This window comes from Onychomys torridus, chromosome 23, assembly GCF_903995425.1.
Source record: "Onychomys torridus chromosome 23, mOncTor1.1, whole genome shotgun sequence".
NCBI classification, from domain to species: Eukaryota; Metazoa; Chordata; class Mammalia; order Rodentia; family Cricetidae; genus Onychomys; species Onychomys torridus.
The window spans coordinates 21,831,166-21,854,067 of NC_050465.1; the positions used below are offsets into that span (position 1 = coordinate 21,831,166).

The 22,902-nt window shown below is 42.4% G+C and overlaps 1 protein-coding gene across 11 annotated transcripts in view; it reads right to left on the reverse strand.

Moving 5' to 3' along the window:
* The window catches only part of Ptprm (protein tyrosine phosphatase receptor type M), a 709,515-nt gene that overhangs the window by 213,373 nt on the left and 473,240 nt on the right, over nt 1-22,902 (reverse strand). For all 11 annotated transcript variants that reach the window (XM_036172971.1, XM_036172968.1, XM_036172967.1 and 8 more), the window contains one exon: nt 4,335-4,467. In XM_036172971.1, the coding sequence (XP_036028864.1) occupies nt 4,335-4,467 (133 nt within the window). The remainder of the gene's footprint in view (nt 1-4,334; nt 4,468-22,902) is intronic.

A 22,902-nucleotide genomic window follows, 5' to 3' on the forward strand; every position in this document is an offset into this window, starting at 1 on the left:
ACAGGTGACAGGAGTATGCATTTCAGCATTAAGATAGTTATGTGTATCAGTAACAAGCACTTCCATAAAGAATAGCTCCTGCTTGCTATCTTACATAATAATTCATATCTCTTTAGTTATGTTTCTACAGTCACAACTGTTAAGATTGCTGTGTACCATGGTGGCTTAGACAGGAATATAATTATAATTAATATAAATGCTCTCAAACTTATGTAAGATCTACAGCAATTTTAGAAACAACAGCAAATATAATTAATCACAGTAAAAATCGACAGCAATGATACACTAAAGTCTGTCGAACTGTTATTGAGATAAATTATTCCTTATGGAAAATGTTGAAAATGCAGGTATTTTTATTTACACAAATGCACTAAATTAGATGTAGATAAAATATGGTAAAAAAAAACCCCTCTCATTTGCATTATTGTAAATTAATTATGAGTGTGCTGCCATGAGACTCTGCATAACGCTCTCATTTTCTAGACATTCACCTTATGGCCTTCTTCAGCATTTGCCACCCAGGGTCACTGCACGGTCAGAGGCACATGCCAGGTAGGACTGGGAAAGAAGACATTGATTTGCCCACAGACAAAATAAGACTTTGGGCCTTACCAAAGGTTTTTTGTTTGTTTGTTTGTTTTTCTTTTTGCTAAGCTTTCATATCATTAGTCCAGGCAAAGCCTAAAAGATTTGTGAGAGTCATAGAGCATTGTGACATACCCCTCATAGCCATGCCTGCTTTTGGTCACTGTCACTGACGTGCTAAAGCGTTCCATGAGTTGATTGGCTTACCGTTTCTTCAGCAAATATTGTTTCACAGGACTGTCCTTTCAGAAGGCAAAATGACATTCACTAAATTAGTAACTAACCATGCCTCCTTATGGAAATGCTAAGACATGCACCAGTACTGAGATTTGCCAGACCCATGCCTAGCTCCAGGCTGACTAGCTTGGAATGCTTAGTATTCACAGACAATGAGCTCATCCTTTGCAGTATCCATTTCCAGCGGCACTACCACAAATATTGATAAATTAGTTTCAACCTCCTACTTTCTCTTGTGCTATGACCACGAATGTACCCTCCCAGATAGGAAGGTATGTAGGTAGGTGTGGTGGTTTGAAAGAAAATGGCCCCAAAGGGGAGTGGCAGTATTAGGAGTTGTGGGTTTGTTGGAGTAGGTGTGGCCTTGCTGGAGGATGTGTGTTACTGTGGAGGCGGGCTTTGAGGTCTCATATATGCTCAAGTCATGCCCAGTGAGTCAGTTCACTTCCTGTTGCCTTTGGATCAAGATATAGAATCCTCAGCTCCTTCTCCAGCAACATGTCTGCCTGCATGCTGCCATACTCCCAGCTGCCATGCTCCCGGCCATGATGATAATGGATTAAATCTCTGAAACTGTAAACCACCACCTCAATTAAATGTTCTCCTTTATAAGATTTGCCATGGTGTCTCTTCACAGCAATAGAAACCCTAAGACAGATGGTAAATAGATGATTGATAGATAGATGATAGATAGGTGATAGATGGATGGATGATACATAGATAAATATGTAGATAGTAATAAATAAATCCATGAGTAGAGGAAAGCCAGGCTAGTAGCACAAACAGAAAACTCTACAAAGTGTGAGAATATTAATTTCTACCTAGAAAAAGTAGCCAGTTCTGTGTAGAAGTCCACACCCAAGGCCATTCTTTTCCTCTCTCATTCTCTTTCCTCATTCCCTGCTGGCTTCTCCTTATTTATTGAAGGCTTTCTGTGGGACAGTGAGAAATGTGGCTGAAAGATCAGCTGCTCAGCGACTAACATCACAGGACTTAAAGTGACTGAACAAAGAGGATGTTTGGAAGGCCTACTGGGTAGCTTAAATAATGAAACATGCTTGTTACATACCAGTGAAACTCCAGCAACCGATGCATGATTCATTCAACGCTTTAACCATTCTGTCTAAAAATGGTGCTTGTAAAATTTAAACTTGAATTTTGGTGTAAAACCCTGAACAATTCCAAGTTTTAAGGATTTCTATCACGTGTAGCATAAGCCTACGTTTTAAAGTGTCGCATTTATAGGCAGAGTGTGTTGACTAATTTGTCTTATGGAGAACACAGTCTCTGTTTCAGAGAAGGCAAATACAGCAATGCCTGCTGTGCAGACAGCCCTGTTAAGATTACTGTGTAGTAAATAATCATGTAAAATCTGACGTGACTTATGGGTCTTTGGTCTAAAATTGTATCAAGGCCATATGTTACCAGAGGCAATCTCTTCCAATGCATAATTTATGGCATCAACCCTGTGTCTACCTAAGAGACCCAGGTAGAAAAATGAACAATCCAGCAGAGAAAGACCCTTGGAAGATTAGTTATCATTTAGTTGAGGTCACAAGGGCAACCGGATTACTACATTTCAAGCTGTTCCTCACAGAGAGCTTGCTGGATGACACGAAGCTCCAATATAGTCTAAGAATTTAAATTAAGTCTCAGAAATCTTCAGTTTGAATAATTAGGCATAAAGGACTTATTGTTACTTGAGATTTTCTTTGGTGCATGTTAAAAACAATACAAAACCACTGCTATTCCCAAATAGGTATCTACATAAATGTTGAGGTGAGGAGCTAGCAAAGATATCCAGAAAAAAAATTATGAGAGATGAGGGACAAGAAAAAAGAGATACACCAAAATAAAAATAGCATGAAATGTGAGGAAGAAGACAGAGAAATAAAGACCCAAAGACAAATAATGCTAGGCGGGTAGCTCATGCCTGAAATCCCAGCACCCAAGGATGGATGCAAGATTTTGAGTTCAAGGCCAGCTGAGGCTAGAGAGTGAAACCCTGTTTCACAAGACAAAACAAGCAAAGAAAAGAACTTTAAAAATGAAGACAACAATGAGTTAGGAAATGGAAAGGTAGAACAAAGGACATAGGACAAGGGACAAAGGACACATGGAAAAAGCAGGAAGACAAAGTTGGCTGGATTCACGTGCTTGGATGTGAACTCACTTATATATTGTTCAAACACAAGGCTTATTGTCCCTTGAGATGTTCCTTGGACTCTACAAGCTCACACTGAAGGGCTCTAGAGTCAGAATGATTATTTCTAGTCCATAAGGCACATCTACACACCAGGGATGCATACCCTGGGAGTACATCCATGTCACAGAATCCTGAACTCCAAGTGTCCAGAACTGAACTCTCCTTTCTGCTAATAGGTGTCTTCTAGTACTTCTAGGCTTCACATTCAGGTGAGCGGCGGCATCATCATCACTGTCTTGCTACAAGAAGAACTAGGTTTCTTCTAGACTTTTCTTTCTCCCTCCACATTGAAAATTTATCCCCTCTCCATTCAATCAGTCTCCTTACAAGAGCTTTTTCCTCCTTGCTACACTCACATCTGAACACAAAACTTAGTGATAACACTGTCAGCTAGACTTCATGATAGAGTCCAGCCTCCTTCCATGGCCACATAACCTTCATGATCTGACTCTGGCCAGCTCGCCTGCTTCACCTCCTCCGTCTGTGACCACACCCCCAATCCATGGCCTCCTGCACTTCCTCTGTTCGGGACCATTTATCCCACTGCTTCTGACCATCTATATTTTCATTTGCCATTTTATATAAATTGAAGACTTTATTATTAAGTTGGGTTTTTAAAAACTTGCTCACACAAAAGCAGACAATAAATATTTTCCAACTAGGGAAGAAAAGATTCATTTACTGTAGGCAGATCTCTTCCACCAATGAATGATCCCTTAGCCAGACAGAACCATACTGTAACCCTGAACTGGCTCTAACGACTTAATCCATCACTTGTGGATGCTCTGGGTGTTTTTTTTTTTTTTTTTTTTTTTTCATTTTGGGGCTGATCTTTGAGGTTGCTTTCTCATGGAACACCATACTGATTAACTGCTCCAGCATGATACCAAAGTAGAACACTGGCTCAAGGAATTCATCCTCATAGTTTTCATTATAATGGAGGGAAATCTTCCTCCTCACAGGCTTGGGAGCATCAAGTACAAGAACTGTCAGTCATTAGGACCAAACACTTGTCAGGGGATACGACAACTTCACATAGCTTTTATATTATCCCATGGGAAGAAATAAAGTTCTTACATTTCTTTTGGCATGATATGCTTTTTATATTCACAAAACCTCCAGGCATTTCTCTAAATTTCTGTCCCCTAACTGCAAATGCTATGTGATTAAAAATGTTCACAATCACAGTCACAGCTGTGTCTTGGCCATCACGGCCTACCCAGCAACTGGATCTTATCATACCCACAAAGTGACCTGGCAGACAATGAGAAACAGTTTGACATTGGGCAACCAGCTACAAACTCACCTCTTCTTCATGACCAGCACAACTCCAAGAAATATGATAACGAATAGCAAGATGCCCGCAATCACTCCAGCGATTTTAACCGTGTGGTCTGTTTGTTTCTCAGGTTCGGGAACTGGCTTTGGGGTAACGGCCCCTGGAGATGAAAAGGAGAGAGCAGTGGGTAAGATAGAATAAAGACATTACATTTAAATCCCCCCCCACACATTTAACAGAATAATACAACTTATCAGAGCCAGCAGACCGATGGGCTTTAATTTCTTTTCTTTTTTTTTCTTTTTTCTTTTTTAAGCAGCTTTCCTAGGCACTGAAAGCATTGTAATTGCTCTTGTTGTTCAGCATTCACTCTCCACAGCACACCCACGTCTGACCCTTTTCTAAGAGACTTCTCAAACACACTTTTAAATATTTTTATTATCTATGTTAGCTCCCGTTCTTCCTTCCAGTTAAAAACTTGCTAACAGCACAATACCTCTCCCTAAGCCTTTAACCAAATTTGATTTGCTGGAGCATTTTCCTCAATTATTTTTCATAAATGAAGCAATAATTCCATCACATATTAGCCCAAACACCTGGAAAAGTGAGATAAGCTCATTTAGCATGCTTTTTTATAAAAAAAAAACAAAAAAAAAAACAAAAAACACAATAGAGACCTCCTGCCTTTGGAAATCTGAATCTAGGTCACATCTGGGAAGCAAAAGGATCCTTCTAAGCAATTTATTCACAAAGTGGGCAGCAGCTGGTGATCACGCCACCGGCACCCACAATTCATATCTGTTTAAATGAGATAACCAGGGCCTCAGAGTGGTGGCCACATCTCGGCTCGCTTGTGTGCCTGCTTCCAACACACTGTTTGTCCCGCTGCTGGTATAATGTGATGGAATGTCAAATCTGTGTTGATGAAATATCCATTTCCTCTGCTAAATGAGTTCAGGGCGAAGAATATTAGAAGTGTAATGTCCAATTCATTCAACAGCATCTACTTTTTAAAAGAGGTTTCTCCTTGCCTCATCAGGACGTGATGGCCTTTGGTGTTTGGACCGTGGCACCACCCTTGCTAAATGGAGCAATTTCATGTGCAGACTTCTCGTCCTAGGAGCTTTTCCCATTTTTGTTGGTCAACATGTAATAAAGAGTGAGTTTGCGCCTGTCCTTTCTCCCTTTCCAGTGTCCCTCTGTGCTTGAAAGACTGCACTGGTCCTGTCTCTGTGCCCACATGCACAGCTTAGCAGGCATCCTTGTGGGGAACGGGCAAGATGAGCTTCAGCTGCCCAGGTTTCCTCGCTCCTTTGGAAGCATAGGGCCCCTGTTTCGCTCCAGCTACACTTATATTACAATTTTCATTCAAGAGAATATGGCTGTAGCCTGGCCTGATGAAGCTGGGTGTTGACTAGAGGAGAAATAAGAGATGGAAGACCCCAAGCCACCCTCAAATGCCTTTCCCTACAAAGGGAGTGTGACCGTCCCAGGTGTCCTGTCCACTGCTGCCTCCTAGGGCCAGCTTCAGTCACTGGCTTTTAATAAAAAGAGCCTTCTAGCCATGCACCTTCCTTCATTATTGACAATAATGCACACTGTAAGTAAAAGCCTTTAGGAGGAACTTCCGATGACTATTTATTCTTATTATTAATTATTTATTTTACTTCTGACAATATCAAAAGGACAGGAAATCCTTTTCTTTTTCTTTGATGGGTAGCCCTCAAACCTGCTGTCTAGTGAAATGTTACATATTAATGATAATTATTTCATAGTGACTACATCTGAAGAACACTCACTGCCATAGACCTGGGGATGAGGGCAGGGTGGACAGCACTAGGTGGCTGATGCAGAAGAAACTGTTACATTAAATATATTGTTTTGGAAAAATGCATGCTTGATAAAAGGATAAAGAGGATAAAACTTTATAAATGCAAAAAGTAACACTGCAAATTCAGAAATGGAGGTCCAAAAATTTCTAATTTTATTGAATTTCCAATTTAAATTGTGTAATTTGCAAAATAATCTTTTTTCTTTTGAATGTTGGCATGCTGGCAGCCATTTTTATTTATCTTGCTAGCTAGAGGTTACTAGTTCTCCAAATATATTTTCAATAGAAGAAAATGATTTTAAGGTTCTTTTTTGGGGGCAGGAGGGAGGTGTAAATAGTAAATACACCAATTGAGAAAGAACGAATTTAGGAAAAAATTATTTCAGTTTAAAAAATTCTCACACAAAAAAATAAGATGATCTGACTCACACATTGTAAGTTCTAAGGATAGAGAGGGCCACTAATAGGTATGTGCTTGCTTCTGCCAACCACGCAACTAGGTAGTTTTCCTTGAGCATTTTACCTAGGCTGTGATGCAGCTTTGAATGCGTATTCCTTTCCAGGGCAAAGACTGCTGCTCACCCAGCCTTTGTCTTTTTAGAAAGCATGAAAGGACATTGTTATGCTACCCAGCAGAAACTCAGTATCTCCCTCCTTAGGGTTCATTTTGAACTCATTTCCCCTTGTAGGTCAAGAAAATGAAATGTTCTGAGTGGCCTTGCAGCAATGTGATCATAGTTACTATCACATCACGTGGAACAGTGACTCCTAAGGAGGTAGAGGTCTGCCTGGGACCACCCACCTTGCTAACACAGGTGTTTGCTTGTGGGCTTTTAGGAGAGGCAGAAAAATTTGAACACCAAGTCAAGATTAGGTGGGTAGTAGCTTCCAACAGCCTGATGAGAGGGTGTCTATGATGCTGGGCTACTTCTCAGAACAGGCAGGTCCTGCCTCCATTACATGGTACGAAGTCTCTGTGCCCTTCCAGAAACCAGTGTCTGTGTGGGTTCCCCTTAGAGTGGGTGATCTTCCCTCTCTCATTTATTTGGAAACATAGGATTAGGTTAATCACATTGGGTTGTTCCCATTTCTTTCTTTCCCTATGTGGGTTTAAATAAAAGTGTCTCCTATAGGCTCATATATTTGAATGCTTAGTCATCAGGAAATGCAATTCTTTGATAGAATTAGAAGGATTAGGAGGTGTGGCCTTGTTAGAGGAGGTGTGTTACTGGGGGTGGGCTTTGAGGTTTCAAAAGCCCATGTTGCTGTGGATATTGCTTTGTATGCTGTGAATGTGTTGCTCTGATTTGATTGATAAACAAAATGCTAATTGGCTAGTAGCCAGGCATGAAGTATAGTATAGGCGAGACAAGCAGAGAGGAGAATTCTGGGAACAGGAAGGCTGAGTGAGGAGACACTGCCACCCACCGCCGCCAGGAGAAGCAAGATATAAAGATACCAATAAGCCACAAACAATGTGGCAAGGTATAGATTTATAGAAATGGGTTAATTTAAGCTGTAAGAGCTAGTCAATAGTTAGCCTGAGCTAATGCCAAGCAATTTTAATTAATATGAGCTTCTGGGTGATTATTTTTTAAGTGGGATGTGGAAGTGTGGGGGCTTGGTGGACCTGGAGAGAAACTTTCCAGCTACACCATGCCACATCCAGTCTCTCTCTTTCTTGGTCTATGGATCATGACGTAGCTCTCAACTATGGCTCCAGCACTTGCCTGTGTGCTGCTGTGCTCCCAGCCATGATGACAATGGATTAAAGCTCTGAAACTGTAAGTAAGTCCCCAATTAAATGCTTTCTCTTCTAAGAGTTGCCTTGGTCATGGTGTCTCTTCACAGCAATAGCACAGTGACTAAGACACCCTACATCTCTGAATGCGATGACATTGACTATTTTTATCTATGAAAATAGAAAGGTGAATTTAAACACTATCATTAAAGGTCTCCAATACAACGTATCGTAGGAAGAAAAAGAGAAACTCAGAAGCCAGGGAATGTCTGTCTAGTACAGCATCTGATTAGTTTCAAATTGGCAGAAAACAGAGTTTTGGCCTGGTGCTTAATGTTAAATTAAATCACAGCAGCATGCCAGACCAAGAACATGATGTGCTCAGCCACTGGCTTTAGGTCTGGACCCAATTTTGACTACTAAACTGGCTGTATGGGGTTTCCCAGGAGGCCATGAAGGCCAATGCTGATGACCTGAACTCCTGACCACCCTGTCCATAGCACTTGGAATGGCTTCCCTTTGCTAGGCTGGGGAAAGATGAGGGGAAACAGCCTAGTATAACAATACCACAAGGAATCTTTAGCTGATTACTGCCTGGGCAACTGTGAACACAGAAGAAAATATTACCAATATTCTTCATTTATTTAACAAGTGTTTTCCTGACTCCTTACTACATTTATTACTGTGTATTAGGAACATAGCAGTGAGTATATGGACAAACAAAAAAAAAAAGGAGCTCAGAATTTATATTCCATTGTGCAAATATAGAAAAGTATTTGAACAAAGTCTGTGGGCCACACATTTCTTGGTGCTAGGCCTGGTGGGGTGATGGCCAAGTAGTGAGAGCTAAGAAAAAATTACTAAGACAATAGCATCTGTTGGAGAGATGAGCAGGAGGAATGAGAGCGAGGCATAGCCTTACCCTCCTGACCTCATTTAAGGCGAGACTGCATCACTGGGTAGGATGGAGCGTAGCAAAACCGGGAAAATGGCCCATGGCACTGGTATGTGGGGGTCACTTTTACAAACAGTAGAAGAATTCTGCTTTAGATGGGGCCCATAGCAGGATTCTGAGTGGAGGAGATACAATCTGATTTATATTTAACAGCACTATCTTGGCTGCAGAGAAGGCTGTAAGACATCCATAGTGGAAACACGGACATCAAGAGCGAGGTTATCACAACAACCCAGACTGACTCTATGATGGAAGTAGTAGAGATGGTGATGCTTTGTTCAACTTCATATATTTCCAGGGCGGTCATAGGTATTTGCCCATGAACTTCAGTAGGTCAGGACAACCAACACCCAGGTTTCTGGAAGTCCTTACAGGAGACCTGAAGGTGTCATTGATTGAAATTGACAGTGTGGGTAAAACAGGCTCAGACAGGGACAGCAGGAGCTTAGTTGTAGACAGCCAAAGGAGAGACCAAGCAGCAGCTGGGACAGGTGAGATCTCTGGGTATGAGATACCAACTTAGGGAATGCCATAAAAATGATAGTGTGGAAAGCCACAAGTCTACACAGGGGCACTGAGAAGATGAAGACTGAGAGGTGAGCCAGCCAGGGTAGTGTGGAGAGGAATCAGCCAGCGGAAGGTCATCAAGGTGAGCAAAGGTTAAGAGGGGAATGTCTCTGCAGCATGCTCAGTGAGAGATGTGGGAGCTGTGAGATGTTATCTCTCATGCACTAAAGATGGGGAAGATGACAGCATCCCTGAGGTCAAATGCTAATGATAAACAGAAGCAAGAGTCAAGGATGAAGTGGGGGAGGGGAGAAAGAAATGCCCGCAGGACTGATGTATTAGAAGAGTCAAAGGTGGGGGGTAAGTATCCAGGAGGTGGGGCTGGCCCAGGCCAGGAAGCAGTCACTGTGTCCTGAGGAGCAGGAGGAGCAGCTGTTATGGTGGTGGCTGGCAGAGGTGGAAGAGGTCTTGGAGTGTAACACTGAAATGGTCCCCACTAATGGCTTGATTGCCTGTGAGGAAAGCAGCCAGAGGGGTTGGAGATGAGGTAAGAAGGTTGGTCTGAGGTGGAAGAAAGGCAGGAAGAGTGTGGGACAGGGAGGGTCCGTGGAAGAGGCTGGAAGCCACTGAGGTATAGGCTTTGCAGGTGGTCAAAGGTGAGAGCCGAGCCCTGAGAGTAACAGGGCATGTGACTAAGAATGGCAATGGGTAGAGGCAGGAAGGGAAGTGGTGGGAAGGGATGTGGGGTGGGTGAAGCTAGCCCTGATGCCGACAGTGGTGACATCTGGGGAGAGGAGAAGACTGGGGAAAGGTGACAGCTGGGGTTGTAACTTACCCCAAAGCACATGAAGCTCGAGGATTTCTTCCCACCTCATAACCAGAATAAAGGAAGAGGAGGAGGAGGAGTGAGGCAGAGTGGAATGAACAAATGAGCTATTCTCCAAGGTGGCAGAGGAATGACTGGTGACCACTGGAAGTGTAGATGCCTTACCTGGACGTCCCACATCACCTACATACAACAGCCACAGTGCAGCAGAATACATGTTTGTTCCTGTGACCCAGGGTTCAAATTAATGCCTCTTTTGTAAGTCCCTCTTCTGCACCAGGTCCTGTGACTAAGGAGAATTAGAGGAGGCAGATCACTGAGTCCTCATGCCCTCGTGACAGAGATCTGGCCACTGTCAACAACACAGGAAACTGTGGTAAACGCCCACAAGCTCTCGAACCTACATGGTGCAGGGTAGGGAACAGAGTCGGAAAGGCTCCATGCCAGAGGCAGCAATGAATGGCCTGATGGATGTCCAGACAGGTAGAGAGCATGTCTCAGGGTGTCAGGCAGAGAAGGCTCTGTGAGTACGGAATAGCTTTGCTTTTGGAGCCCAGTCAGGGCTGGCAACAGTCTAGGAGGAGCAAGGCTTTGTGCTGTGACAGGCATTGCCCACAGGTAGAACATTGTGAGTTAGATAAAATAAACACCAAACCACAGAGAATAATGGAACTGGCCTTGAGAATAACCAGGCAGGAACCCACAGGTTCCACAAAGAAGGGACTGGAAGGAGATTGGGGAGCTTCCTGAAAAGGAAGGCTATCATTCCACCAGACATTCCCAATGTCAGAGCCAAAGCAGGGCAGGAACTGCAGGGACACATCTAACTGCTAACAGGGGGTGCTCAAGTCACCTGACTGCCAACAGAGTCTCCTGGCTTGAGTTTTCCTTGCGGGGAAGGGGTTGGTGCCGCTTCTCCAGGGGGATAAGAGTGTCCAGGTTCAGGATTTGAACATAACCCAGGCAACACATGGGGACTGTCACAGCACGCTCCTGGGTATCCAGTGGCAAACCAGTACCGTAATCTCCCTTCTTGGTTTCAGGTCCCTGGCGGCAGGGAAGAAACAGGAACAATGGGCACACGAGGGGAATGGAATTGGAAATGTCTCTTGTTGAAGCGCTAGAATCCCAGGCTGCCTGTGCTCCTTTTGTGGTCCAGGATGACCCTGAACTTGAGGTTCTCTTGCCCCCACATCCCAAGTGCTGCGACCACAGGCATGTAGCACTGCACAGGGATTGTACAGTGCTGGGGCTCAAACCCAGGGCCTTGTGGCATACTACGGAAGTACTCTGCCTTCTCTACCATCTGAGAACACATCCTCCCCTCCAAATGTTTGAGGAGCAATGGTTAAAAAGGAAGTCTAAATGTCAACTGAGCTAGTCTCAATCGCTTCATACTAGCATTTTTATGGCTACGTGGAAGTCATCAACGAATTTTCATCATCGAATTCTTTGTCTTTTTCCTCTTGACCCTTTGTACAAGTTTTTCTGTTTTCTTCCTTAAAAAGAGGAACATCCAGGCTTAAAAGATTGTTGTGAGACAAATCATTCGTGTCTCGTTGCTCAGAGTATTACAGTTCTTTGCAGTCTTATTTACTTTGTTTTTAGTTGTACCTTAATATTATATGTAATGGCAAGACAACCCAAAGATTTTTCATCTAAATTACATAGTATTGTCTTTCTTCCTAGGAACAGTCAATTACAACTCAGAGAATAACCTGTGCTCACACTCTGGGTAACCTGATTATGCTTTTGAATTTATAGCTTTCCCTCTGCCCCTGATTCCGCTGTAGGGCAAACAGAGCATATACAACTTTCAAGTAATGATCGCATGTGTAGTTTTTCACGCACAACCAAGATACTCTGCATTTGAAAGGTACATCTTCCCCTCAAATTAATCTACTCTCTCTCTCTTGTTTTGGTTCTAATTTCATGGCAGCTATTGCTCCCTTTATTGATGTGGCTGACACCCTGTGGAGAAGACGATTTATCAAAGACTCTGCACTCACTAGCTGGACTCTAAATGTTCTGAGAGAATTATTAACACTATTACTATTCTGATGAAATACTTTCTTTTTCCCCGTTTGAATTTCTTGAATCATGATCAAGTCATAAAATGAGGAATCAACTTGTCAATACAAAGTCATCAGCCGTGTGCACCTTTCATATGAAGTACATAATCAATAAGAGGGATCTAAGCGGCTGCTTCAGGCTTTTTGGAGGATGAGTTAGTTAAGTGTGGTGTGTGTGTGTGTGTGTGTGTGTGTGTGTGTGTGTGTGTGTGTGTGTTGGGGGGAAGCATCCCAAGACACTGAGCTAAATTCTGAAGGTATTTAAATCACCATCTGTTGTCAGTCATGTTTTCTGTCAGAACTTATGCTTTTGGGTCACGGTCTAGCCTATGTTCAGCCCTTAAAAATGATTTCTGTGGCAGGAAGAATATAAATACTTCCTACAGAGTATTATTTACAACCCTCTCATCCTAAGTCCTTTCTGCTTCTGAAATTTCTTATTACTTTATCAAAAATGAATGTATTTAGGATCAATGAGATGACTCAATGGGTAAAAGCACTTGCCACCCACATGGCAGGAGAGAACCCACTCTTGAAGTTGGCCTCCGATCTCCATAATGCGCCAACACATACACAACACACATCACACACACACACAAACACAGACACACACACAGACACACATACAGATACACATCACACACACAGAGACACACATACAGATACACACACACACACACACACACACACACACACACACACACTCTCACACACCCCACCCCACATCACACCCATTTAAACACTAATTCTTTTGAAAGTGAATACATTCAATAAATTAAACATGCTTGCTAGAAGTATCAATACTCCAAGGGCCTCAAAATGTACAAAGAACCTGCATGTTGGGATGGGAAGTGTCTTCTCCATGCCCCAAGAGCTACACACATGTGGCCCTTGAAAAGTGTACTGAGCACAGAGGAGTGTAGGACTGTGTTCATGCCATAGAAGCACTCGACCACCAAGTCCAGGAAAATACTGCTGAACACACAGGCATAAATGGAGATTTTTACAGGGGAAATCTGAGAGAGGACTTTCACATGCTGTGTCCATAACACAACAGGTACCCAAAGTCAGAGCAAGTCAATGAACCTTGGCCATACAGACGGAACATTTGGCCCTCAGCCCACAGAGGTGGGATCAGTATGAAAGAGACTTATTCCGGCCCCAGCTGAAGAGGAGGCCCCTGACACATAGATAAACCTGCCAACTTCCAGAATGCCACGTCCTTTCTCATTGCTGCTCTGTTCCTCCACCTAGGCCCCTGCTTTACTTCCAGTTTTGAACATTTGCCTTCCAAATATACATCTTGTCTAATCGTTTTTACAATGTGCTGCAGCCATACCAATGTCCTAAATAATAACTCAAATTGGGTCACTCTTTACTGAAACTAAAACCACAAACACGAGAGCTTTCCAAGGCATATTTCAGACCACAGCCAAGGTTGTTTGAACTATTTCCCACGCCTCTTTTTAAACTTTATTCCTTGCTCATCTGCCGTCCACCGCTCTTGGACTTGGAAATGGAGATTGTCCGATCTCCCCCAAGCAGGTTCCCCTTCCATCTCCAGGAAGCTTTCCCCAGCCCGCCTCTGTCGTTCAAATCTCCTCTGTCACTCACACCCATGTAGTTCCAGCACTACCTCTGACTCCTGAGCACACAGCAAGTGTGCACGCTCGAAACTCTGAGAGAACCTTGCAGAAGACTTACCCCTTTCAACCTGAGGCCAGTGATTCTGGTGAGCTCCCTTCATTGTGTGCGGAGTAATATGTTCTGTAGGGCAAAACTGGTTCAACTTGTTTTGTGTTCCCTTGAAGTGACCAGCCCTGCATCTTGTCATGTATGCAGTATGCGTGTAAGGCCACATCTCTAGAATCAAAGCTCTGTCACAGTCACGCTCACTCTAATTTCCTGTCCCTTTGTCTGCCATCTTTTTCTTTTTTCCTTGTTTCTATTAAAGCCCCAGACATGGGGCAATGGGCAGAAAGGGAAACAGGAAGGAGGAAAAAGAAGTAACCAGCACAGGAAGTCCTGTTTTCTGCCCTCTGCTCCACAGCTACTCAAGACTGAGAAAGGAGCTAATGAAGAAGGGGCACATGCCCCACCTCAGATGGCCTTCCATAGATCCTGAGACAATGTGCAAGAGAGGAGAGTGTCTGAACATGGGCTCCGAGGGACAGCCCAGAGAAGAAGAGATGGGGATCCTTGTCAGGAAAATGACAACCAAACTTTAGTCAATGATATAATGAGATTAATCGAAAGGAAGTGTGGACAGAAATGCCAGTGCCAAACAGAGCTGCATCAGCACAGCAGTGGAGAGTGTGCCTGTCAGGGACCCTCAAGTTAACTGGGTCTACACAGAGAGACAAGAGATGAGCTGCTGCCAAGAATAAAGTGCTAGGAAGGCAATCCTTGCAACGATTAAGCGGGCACAGGCCGTTTTTCATGCTTATATAGGAAATTTGTTTTAGAAATCTCAACGAGCCCAAAATCATTTCCATTGTAATTACAATGGCCCGGGGTCCTCTGCTAAGGAAAAATGTGGAGAGACATTTGATAAGATAATGGTCACATGAATCAAACTATTAATAATAATTTCATTTCATAAAATGGTTACTGCCTCTCATCCTGCCATGACAGCATTTTATTTTCAGAGTTCTTCATCACTTAGAAGAAACATGTGAAACACGAACATTATCTTTATTAAGCCCCACACCAGCTTACAGGCACAGGTGGCTGACTTTGGCACGCCTTTAACTGTGTAGCGTTTGTCCATGTGCACACAACAGTATCCAAAGAAATTACACGGTATATAAGGGGAACCCACCAAAGATCAAAAGATACTTTTTAGGACTGAAGAATCAGTAAATGCTTGGCCCATGACCTTAAGGACCTAAGTTTAGATCCTCAGCACCCACATGCAAAGCCAGGCAAAGCAGCAAGCCTGAAATGCCAGCATTAGGAGGTAGAGAGAAAGAGTGAACCCTAGAGTTCACTGGGCAGCCAGGCTCACCAACCGCTGAACTGAGTTCAGTGAAAGATTCTAAAAATAAGTTGTAGAGCAATAGAGGAACATCCAACATTTACCTCTGGCCTCCACATACATGTATGTACATGTCTACACATGTGCTTGCATGTCCACACACAAGTACATATCCGTGAATGCATAAACATATAAAATAATTTTGTGCCTTATAGTTTTTAAGAGATATCTATTATCATCTTTCATCTATCTATCTATCCATCCATCATCTATTTATCTAGCTATTATCTATATAATATCCTAAGTAAAAAAGACAAAGATAAATCATAACATTTATACAAAGTCTCAGAGAAAAGTTGGCATGCCAATACATCTCTTGCAATGGTGGCGGAGACACAGCCCATCATTATCTACCACCCTCAATCCTAAGAGTTCCCTCCCTCCTTAGAGATCTTCACTCAGGTAAAGTTGGACTCCCGAGTGTTCTGTGGAACAGAATTTCAGGACAAGTCAGGAAGAAGCAAAGTTAGACAGTTATTAAGGGACTATGAGGCAGAGTAGATAATTTACACACTGGCATGTAGAGACAGTCACTCCCAGAAAAAAGGGCGGAATCCATCTGGGATAGGGGTATGGCCCTCTCAAGAGAGAAAGCAGCAGTTAGGTATCTACTCCGGCTACATACGTAATTCAATACATTGAAAGGTTCTTTGCATTTAAGGATGTGTTTTGTAGAGTGGGTTGAAGATTAAAGTACCATGGGATGTCTTTCTATATGCTGTGAATATGTGTGGCTCCCATTGGATAATAAGTAAAGCTGTTTTGGCCTATGGTAAGAAAGCTTACAGCCAGGTGGGAAATCCAAGCAGAGATACAAGAGAAGAAGGGTGGAGTTGGGAGAGATGAGAACCTGCCACTCAAGGAGCAATGCCAGCAGACTGGTAACACTTGGCCACATGGCAACATATAGATTTATAGAAACGGGTTAATTTAAGATGAAATAGCTAGCTAGCAAGAAGCTGAAGCCATAGGCCATACAGTTTGTAATTAATTGATTATTTTATAAGCAGCTATGGGACCACAGGTAAGAGAGGTTCATTTGGACTGCTGGGCAAGGCAGGACTGGAGAAATTTTGGGCTACATTAAAGTCTAAATGTTAAAGTTTAAAAACTAAGTAAAAACATATACAAGCTCATTTCCCCTTTTTAATCTTAAAGAATTTCCCTTGGTAAATGAAATTGTACGGTAGTTTCAAGGGGTGTATTGCTCAGATTTAGGAGAGAGAAAAGGTGCTGTCACAGATAAACTCAAGGCCCCAAGTGAGCACAGTCTGTTTTACCATTCTTGCTGGAGGCCGTTTTTGGAAGCAGACACTCTTTCTAGAGTGAACTCTGGATTTGTCAACTGTATTGAGGTTTCTGAGTTCAAGAGCAAGAGGCTTCTTTTCCTTTCCCATCTCTTAACTGTCTTGTCTTCCTATTCTGCCTCACTTTGAACTAGAGCTCCAATGTGAATATACTACGCCATCATCAGTAAGAAGCTGCAGGACGGAGCCGCATCATTAGCGATGCCAGTAGGTATTGTAGACGCCAATGCCATGGCTCCTGCAATGGGTTTCTCGAACATTTACTAGAACTCTGAGAAGCTCATCAGACACGGACAGATGAGGTTTGTGCAAACCACTCATTAAGTGCAAAGCAGGTGTCAGGCTTATTTTCAAGGATTGCATCTCAGAGGTAGTTATGGATCTCTCTAAAAATACAAATGTGTTGAAGAAAGTTGGTGGCCACACCCATCCCTGCCCAATGCTCCTTGGACCCTCACAAATGGCTTTCAATTTCCCAGCTTCCTGTGCAGTCTTTGAAGAAGTTATTCAGTGAGATATTCTCTAAGCCGTCTTTAATGGGGTATAGTGAAGTAGTATATCCCGTATATACTGAGGTGACTCAGGAGGTAACAATGCTTGCTGCATAAGCATGAGGACCAAAGTTCGAGTCCCCAGAATCTGTGTAGATGCCAGTTGCAATTATCTGTAATTCCAGAAACCTATGAGGAGATGAATGGTGGGAATAGGACCATCCCTAGAAACTCTTGTGTCAGCTAGCCTGATGTATACAGTGGAAAAATAATAAGGAGACCCTGTCTCAAATGATGTTCTCTGACCTCTATGTAACACACACACACACACACCCTAACCTCCCACCCCAGACACATACACAAAAATTCTCCTACAGAATTGATTGACAATCAAGTGTCTTCTTTGGTCAAAAGAAAAATACAATTCCCCATTTAAGCCCAGGACACAAACAGGACAAAGTAATCTCAATGGCAAGATCAACAAAGGAAAGTATGCTAATGCATTATTCACTGCTCTGGACCATTACTGTTTCAAATAAAATAGTGCACTTGAAAACACAGGAACTTTTTTTTATTATTATTATAGTTTTTATTACCATCGTTGTCAGTAGCAACATAACAGGCTGGGCCATACTGATGTGGTTTATTACCCAAAGCCAGGAAAAGGGAAGTGTCTTCATGGGACTCCTTGCAGTCCTGACATATGGTAGGACAGTTGTCTTCACCCAATGGCCCCCCCAGCCAGGCTAACCACACCCTGATGAGCTGAACATTCTTTTCTTTTTTTCTTTTTTTTTTTTTCCGGAGCTGAGGACCAAACCCAGGGCCTTGTGCTTACTAAAGCTCTGAGCTAAATCTACCACTGAGCTAAATCCCCAACGCAAGCTGAACATCCTTATTATACACACAGCTCCACCTGAAGCTCCGCTGTTCTGTAACATGAAACAAACTTGCTTTAAACAACTGGATGGAAACTTTGGAAAACGTCTGCCTCCAGGCTTGTCTCTGGCATGATGTAATTGTGGGTTTTGGGTTTCTAAAACCTATCCTGCCTGGCTTTCAGGTTTAGATTTCTTTCCGGCATGGGCCTGTTGTCTACCACAGGCAAAGAAAGCACTCTTATCTGACCTTCATCGAGTGGCTTTCTCCTGTGTCTTGAGTGGGTATAATAAAATAATGTTCCTCCCCTGCTCCAGTGCATTCAAAGACCCTAGAACCTATATAGTGCCCATGTAAATAATACTGCATGCACCATCAAGAGATCAATCTCTCAGAAGCTCAATTTGAGCACCTCTGAAGGGACCCAGGGTATATGTGTGACTGGCAATGGTCTAGATTGATTCTCATGAAAGACTCAAGGCCAGCAAAGCTGTTTTACAGAGTAACAGCAGCAAAGACAAAACAAGACCACCCACCTTGCCTACTCTGAGACACCTTCGTGCTCAAATCTTTGTGTATTATTGGTGTTAATTGTTCTATAGCCTGAATGAGGTAAGAGATGACATTTTCCCTGTGAGGTAAGATATGACACTCTCCCTGTGAGGTAATTGATGGCGTTCTCCCTGTTAGGTAAGAGATGGTACTTTCTCCCTGTTGAGGTAAGACATGGCACACCTCATATGAGGCAAGACAAGTCACTTTCCCTGTGAGAACATGGCAATTTAAGAAATTAAGAGATTTGCACAGGAGCCTGAACTTGAATGTACTACCATTTATCTCAAGAACACGAATCCTAAATTATGTTCTCTTAGGACCTCCTGAGTGAACAACCCAATTAAAACCAGAAGATCATGGCATGGCAGTGTGCCATGGTAACCCCAGTACCTGGCTGATGGAGGCAGGGGGATCCATAAGCTTGAGACCAGCCAGAGGTACTTCATAAATTCAAAGTCAACCTGAGCTACATAAAGAGTTCAGTCTTAAAAACAAAACACATAAGTGCCGAAACTGGTTATAGTGGCTTATCCATGCAATTCTAGCACCTGCGCAATGCAGGCAGAAAGACAGAGATGGAGGTTATCCTTGGGTACAGAGTGAGTTCCACAGCAGCGTAGGCTTACATGAGACATGTCTTAAGAATCCACAAACAAACAAAAACAACAAACAAATAAAACAAACACTGCAAATGAAAACTAACAAATCTACAGCTAGGCATGGATTTGAGGCTCGAGCAATTGCCAAGTATGAGTGAGGGGCTTAAGTTTGATGCATACCACCATCAAAGGGGTAAAAAGACCAAACCAAGGACACTATTTTTAGAAGCCTGTCTGACACATTTGAAATCTGCCCAGGAAACAGGCCATGGGTGATTGAAAGTAGTGCAGATTAGACCCATGAACTTGAACTGCTCTAAAAGCTGGTGCAATGGAGGCCATAAGCTCTCCATTTCTTCCTCACATATCCCATGAGGAGGGACAGAAAGGAAAGAGCCCATGGAGACCCACTGCAAACTTGACATGTCTTTGAAATCTGCTGTTTGAGATTTTTCAAATAAGAACAACGTTGCATTTGGACTCTGTAATACATTTTCTTTGAATTAAAATAGTGTTTTCTATTTCTACTTCCTATCAGCTTCTATCACTGATCCTCAGGGAAAGTGAGTCTTAAGAGATGCCCCCTACTCCTCCTTACAATTCCCATCATCCGTGATGGGAAAGTGGCTTAGTTCAACAGTGGAGGGCAAGCTTTCCCCTCTCTATGCACTTAAAGCATATTCCAGGTAAAGGAAGAAGTCCAGGCTGGTCTCAAACTCATAAAAATCCTCTGGCCTCAGCCCAAAAGAACTGAATTGTGGTTGCAGGTTTGTGAGACCAGACCCGGCTTAATGAGCTGGCTTTGGGCAAATGAGCCTCACAAGAAGGCCTAGGCTTTTAGCTCCCGACTCTCTAGGCCTCCTTTCCCCCATTCATTCCTAAGCTTGGTGAAGTTTTAAAATAACAGTCCATTGGAAAGGGACCCCATTTATCCTAGATCCATCCTGCATATTTTGCCATATCCCCTCCATTTTTTACCATCTTAAGATGATGAAGGGAATTCTGACTCACTTTCCATCCTCATTAAATTAAACAGATTGGACCAAGCCCAAAGCACTCTCCTAAATGCTAGTTATTTTGCAGTCACTTAAAATATATGGACAAGAGAGACTAGGGGTAGGCCAAGGTCAACTCAAAATTTAATCAGCATAACCCTTGGACGATAAATCCTGAGTGAAATTCATGCTTAGACATAAAAATGTCAGGGCTAATCTGCAGACTTTAGATTTTCAATTGTAGCAATACTTTCCCCCCTCTAAGTAATAAAGGGATGAATGTAAAACTAACACAACAGTGTCAGTTGATAGGCGTGGATGAGACCTGTCAGTCATTGGGGACAGAAGATTGTCACTCAGCCTTAATCAAGATCCAGAGAATGCCCCACTCTTGCCCATTTTGTCTTGCTATGAAGGAAGCATTAATCCCATAATCAGATAGACGTGTATCTCCTGACAGACAACATAACCCTAACCCTAACCCTAATTCTATCAAGGTAAAATGTTGCATGGAAAAAAAAAAAAACCCCAAAGCACAGGCTTTTCCCTCTTACCCTATTTTGCTCATTTAACCAAAGGTGGCTATTGTGAACTCAAGGATGCCCTTTCCACATTCTTTGTGGAAAAGCACCATGTACCAGATTAATATTAACAAGAAGAGAACGCCTCATAAGATACAGAATTTCAACCCATGCTTCATAAGCCAGAAAACTGTGCATCAAGCAAGTGAAAGACAACTGAATATACTCTGTGGCTTTTTCTTACCACACTGCTGACAGGAAGAACAACTTGAAAAATTAAATTTTTCTATACTGAAGGTATTTTACAGAAAAATTCTTAAGTTCATGTAATAAAAATATAAAAAGAAAAAAATTTAGTGTGATCTTAAAATACACTCTTTCTAAAAGCAAATGTTTGACATTTGACTCAGTAGTTACCCAGAGTCAGGGCAAAAGGAACCAAGTCTCCCATAGCACCCCTGCATCCTCTCTCCATGTTCTTGTACCTGTGCTATGGCAGTTTTCTCTAAGACAGCACTATTACAAGAACATGGAGAGAGGAACAGAAACAACATGGCAACATTCAAACTATTAAGGAACTCACTACAATAAACTTATTGAAGTGTTTACATTGATCTTAATGATGGCCAGAAAGACAGCTTCCTTGAGAGCCAAGAACACACATCACATCACACTTCTATGTACTGTGGGATGTTCTGTATGTCAAATGTGTTCCTCTGATTTGTTAGTAAATAAAACAGTGATTGTCCAGTAGCCAGGCAAGAAGTATAGGTGGGATAAACAGAGAAGAGAATTCAGGGAAGTGGAAGGCTGAGGCAGAGAGACCTGCCAGCTGCTGCCATGACAAGCAAAATGTAAGGTACTAGTAAGCCACAAGTCATGTGGCAACTTATAGATTAATAGAAATGGGTTAATTTAGGATGGAAGAACTAGATAACAAGTAGCCTGCCATGGTCATACAGTTTATAAGTAATATAAGCATCAGAGTGATTATTTTATACATGGGTTGTGGGACTGTGGGGGCTTGGTGTGACCTGAAGAGAAGCTTTCCAGCTACATCTATGAGTGGTCTTTATCCTCTGTAGCTACTTATTTCAGGGAGTAAACACGCCACATTTTACTTTCTTCTCAACAGAATGATATACACGTCAGAAAAATATGGGATGGGAAGCAGGCAGGAGGTGGCCAATATAACTCTAGCCTAGGGAACATGCTGGAATCCAATCCATACCCTACAGTCTCTGTTTTAAGCACTCTAGGCAGGGATGTTATTTAAAATAAATAAATAAAAGTAGGGACTAAAGAGATGGCTCAGCAGTTAAGAGCATCAGCTGCTTTTCTAGAGGACCTTGGTTTTATTCCCAGCAAACCCAAAGGTAGCTAACAACCATCTGTAACTCCAATTCTGGGGGATCCAATGCCTTATTCAGGCATCCACAGGTACTGCACACACATGGTACATATACATGCCTACAGGTAAAACACTCATACACAGAAAATAAAACTAAAACTAAAAAACAAAAAATTAGTTTGGAATTTAGTACAGGCCTTCAAGGACATTACTCCTCTATGAACTACTTCATTCCATTAGAAAATAACCGCTGGTACCCAAGTGTCTTTTATTTTTCCAGTCCTGAGAGACAGGCTATGAAAAGTTTAATGATATATAGAATATGCTTTTTATAAAAATAGAACCTAAAACTATTTCTATATTGTTTCTACACACAGAGCAAATGCAGTTAACAATCTCCTTTTGTACAGCTGCTCACGAGTCTACAGACCAAACTCTTGAAAAGAGTGCAGTAACTGCTTTATCTCAGGACATGTCCTTCAAGGGAATTGGTAGGATTCTACCCCATTTCTCCCTCTTGCTTTTTGTCCACGATGAGTTCAACAGACCTCCTGCGTCATTAGTTCCCACCATTATTTACTTTGCTATCACAGGTCTAAAGCAACAAGACCAAGTGTTTATATGTTCTGAAAGCTAGAGCAATCCTTTCCTCCTCATTAGTTGATTATCTTAGGTAGTTTGCAATAGTAATGAACAGTGACAAGAAATTGATACCTACAAAGAATCCAGGGGAGATGGGAGTGTGATGGTAAGGAATGAAGCAGAGGGAGAGGCGTGAGAGGGATTTCAGAAGAAGGGGTGACTGTTGAAGTGAGGCATCGCGGCCCCTGTAAGGACCGATATGTAGATAATGAAATAAACAGTTATGGCTTCTGACAAAGAATAAGATAATTCTAATTGTATCATGTAGCAAAATATAATTGAGAAG